Below are 3608 nucleotides of genomic sequence, written 5' to 3'. Positions count from 1 at the left end.
GTCATTGGGTGAGAGGCAGGGTACACCCTGGCAGATCACCTGTCTTAAAAAAACATGAGAAACATGCTAAGCTCTGTGAAATCTCAACCAGTCTTTCATCTCTAACAATCTTTGTGTTAGTGGCTCTTTTATCACATTCACTCTCCCTCCTTGCTTTTTGTTACAGTGGAATTTTGAAAACAGTCGCTCCATTCTCCCGCCCCCTTCTGTTCAGTTTCCTCACTGAGATCTTGGTAAAGAAAGGAAGAGAAGAGGATGAGTCCATTCATTCATTTGTCTCCAGGAGGCTTGGAAAGGAGGTAAGGGGCCCACAACTACTTTTATGTTGCTGCATCGATCATTAAGATTGTTTTTTTTTTATAAGATCTAAACCTGATATTATTTTATTAGACAAACTTTTTAATTTCTCCAGACCGTCACGGTTTCTTGTTCACTACAGAAACCCGTAACTTTGTTGACACAAAGTTTGGTCCAGGTCTGACCTTGTGGAAGTTATTGCACCCTCATCTTTTATGGAGAGCAATCAGACTTTGAGGTTTGGCCATGCTCACATGGTTTGATGCAGCAAAAAGCATTTGATAACTTTTGATCTCCAATGTCTTACGACTATACTGATTCAAAATGAGGTCTACAAGCCCAAAGCTGTAAGGAATTTGCTCAGACATGTGGGTAAAGAAGAGAAAATGGCAGCTTTGATTCAAATTTGCCAGAGTTGAGCCCTCAAGCTGAGGGTTCAGCCTCAGGGCCAAGGGTTTAGAAGCCGATCTAAACTGTCTTTGGGTTTAGACCTTTAAGCTGAGTTTAGACCTTGGCGTCAAGAGATTATTTTTGTAGGGCTCGAAACATGGCCATGCATAGCTTGGGGCAGCTGCCGTACCACATTGTGATGCAGTATGTCAACAGAATCTGCATGGATGAGCGGTAGAAGGTCAACAGCAGCTTGGAGTTTAGTTTGTGCTTCCTGAGGACTCTCAGGAAGTGTAGGTGTTGCTGAGCCTTCTTGATGACTGCTGTGATGTTGTAAGTCCAGAAGATGTCAGCAGAGATGTGGACCCTCTCCACACTGCGTTAATGTAGAGAGGAGCCGTGTCGGTGTTGAGCTTCCTGAAGTCCATGATGACCTTCTTGGTTTTCTTGGTGTTCAGAGTAAGGTTGTTCTCTGAACACCAGGCTGCCAGCTTCAGGACCTCCTCTCTGTAGGCTGCCTCATCACCCTGTGAGATGAGTCTGACCTCTGTGGTGTCATCAGCAAACATGACAGTGTGTTTGTTGTTGTGAGCCGGACTGTGTGGTGGGTGTAGAAGCTTAGTGTAGANACTGCTGCCTTAGCTCCAATCTAAACTGCTGCCTTAGCTACAGATGCAAATTATTGTTTTGTACTCTAATTTAGTTTAGAATGTCCAGTTGTTCACTATTAGTGTTTGTCAATATTCTACTCATTTAAGTTCAAGTGCAATTTTAGGACAACTTTGAAGGAAAATGAATGAAGCCTACAATGCATTTACCTGACATCAATCAACAGGTAATCGTTCTGGAGTCCAGCAGTCGTTTTGGTGGTTGGCTGTGGTCACTGAGGCGGTCTGATGGGGCCGTGTTTGAACTGGGACCAAGGGGGATCCGACCTGCTGGGGCAGTGGGAACCAACACACTCAATATGGTTTGTAAAACCTAAGTGCTACTGTTCTGAACATTTGCATCATAAACTAATAGAAACATGTTTATTGCTACAGTGGTCTTAATATGGATTTGAGAGCCTAGTGATTAAACTTTAGATTTGATGTAGAAATGCTAAAAGATTTCCATCATATGAGAGATGAGCGTCTACTATAGACCCAACAGCCTCTAGACCGGTAACTGTGTCATAAGACGGGAAACGTCTGGTCTGGTTGCTCGTTGGTTGATGGTCCTTAGGCATGAGAGTATATCTGTCCTGGCATGTTTCCTGTTCAGACAGAATCCTCTCATAACTGTGAGATTCAGTGCACAGGTTACATCACAGAGAAACTGATTTAAAGATCCTTCTTGTCAGTGTGGCGATTTTTCTCCCCACCATTAGCAGCATTCTATAAGGACTTTACTATTTTTTATTTAGTCTTTGTAACTGGAATTCAGGGAACAAGAGACTTAAAGGAGTATAGAGAAAACCATGACTATGATCATTAATTAAACTCTGAGAACTTGATTAATTTCAGCATGAATTTGATGTTTGTTTTTGCAGGTGGAAGGTCTGGGTCTGGAGGGAGATATTCTTCCAGTTTCCTACAATCATGTTGCCTCTAAGAACCGCTATCTGTATGTCAATGGACAGCTCCACAAGTTGCCTTCTGGAATAAGGTAAAAGGTTAGGAGCTCAGATATCATCTTGAAGATTTTCCAGAGGAAGAAAAAAAGATTAAGAATTTTTTTTGTTAAGCTACATGTTCACTGCAGTTAAGATGACTCTGGGAACACAAGAGCCATCACAAAATTCTGTGTCAGACAACCATTAAAATACAGATAAAACTTTTCAGACAGAACTGATATGATTCTTGCAACTGTTTAGCATCAAGCACACCAAGATCCAAACTATTTTGATATTTGGAGTTCAGTTTATGGGTGTAAGAGCTACGTTCTGGAGTTTGAAATGATATCGCAACACTAAAGCTTTAAACAGTATCCATCCATCGTCTACAGCTGTAGACGATGGATGGATTATCAATTCTGGGTCATGGAAAGCTGGCACCTTTCTCCAGCCGTCATTGGGTGAGAGGCAGGGTACACCCTGGCAGATCACCTGTCTTAAAAAAACATGAGAAACATGCTAAGCTCTGTGAAATCTCAACCAGTCTTTCATCTCTAACAATCTTTGTGTTAGTGGCTCTTTTATCACATTCACTCTCCCTCCTTGCTTTTTGTTACAGTGGAATTTTGAAAACAGTCGCTCCATTCTCCCGCCCCCTTCTGTTCAGTCTCCTCACTGAGATCTTGGTAAAGAAAGGAAGAGAAGAGGATGAGTCCATTCATTCATTTGTCTCCAGGAGGCTTGGAAAGGAGGTAAGGGGCCCACAACTACTTTTATGTTGCTGCATCGATCATTAAGATTGTTTTTTTTTTATAAGATCTAAACCTGATATTATTTTATTAGACAAACTTTTTAATTTCTCCAGACCGTCACGGTTTCTTGTTCACTACAGAAACCCGTAACTTTGTTGACACAAAGTTTGGTCCAGGTCTGACCTTGTGGAAGTTATTGCACCCTCATCTTTTATGGAGAGCAATCAGACTTTGAGGTTTGGCCATGCTCACATGGTTTGATGCAGCAAAAAGCATTTGATAACTTTTGATCTCCAATGTCTTACGACTATACTGATTCAAAATGAGGTCTACAAGCCCAAAGCTGTAAGGAATTTGCTCAGACATGTGGGTAAAGAAGAGAAAATGGCAGCTTTGATTCAAATTTGCCAGAGTTGAGCCCTCAAGCTGAGGGTTCAGCCTCAGGGCCAAGGGTTTAGAAGCCGATCTAAACTGTCTTTGGGTTTAGACCTTTAAGCTGAGTGTAGGTGCTGCTGAGCCTTCTTGATGACTGCTGTGATGTTATCAGTCCAGGAGAGGTCAGCAGAGATGAGGAC

General features: G+C 42.1%; 2 protein-coding genes across 4 annotated transcripts in view; both read left to right on the top strand.

Annotated features, from left to right (window-relative positions):
* dyrk1b (dual-specificity tyrosine-(Y)-phosphorylation regulated kinase 1B) overlaps positions 1 to 3608 on the top strand; it is a 103240-nt gene that overhangs the window by 63894 nt on the left and 35738 nt on the right. The window lies entirely within an intron of this gene.
* The window catches only part of ppox (protoporphyrinogen oxidase), a 17818-nt gene that overhangs the window by 5568 nt on the left and 8642 nt on the right, over positions 1 to 3608 (top strand). For both annotated transcript variants that reach the window (XM_016665439.1, XM_016665438.1), the window contains exons 2-4: positions 1523 to 1657; positions 2219 to 2334; positions 2901 to 3033. In XM_016665439.1, coding sequence (XP_016520925.1) covers positions 1523 to 1657; positions 2219 to 2334; positions 2901 to 3033 — 384 coding nt within the window. The remainder of the gene's footprint in view (positions 1 to 1522; positions 1658 to 2218; positions 2335 to 2900; positions 3034 to 3608) is intronic.

The sequence above is a fragment of the Poecilia formosa genome, unplaced genomic scaffold (genome assembly GCF_000485575.1).
Source record: "Poecilia formosa unplaced genomic scaffold, Poecilia_formosa-5.1.2 Scaffold584, whole genome shotgun sequence".
Lineage (NCBI taxonomy): Eukaryota > Metazoa > Chordata > Actinopteri > Cyprinodontiformes > Poeciliidae > Poecilia > Poecilia formosa.
The sequence above is the reverse complement of the archived record's forward strand: the minus strand, read 5'-3'. Positions and strand labels throughout refer to the sequence as shown.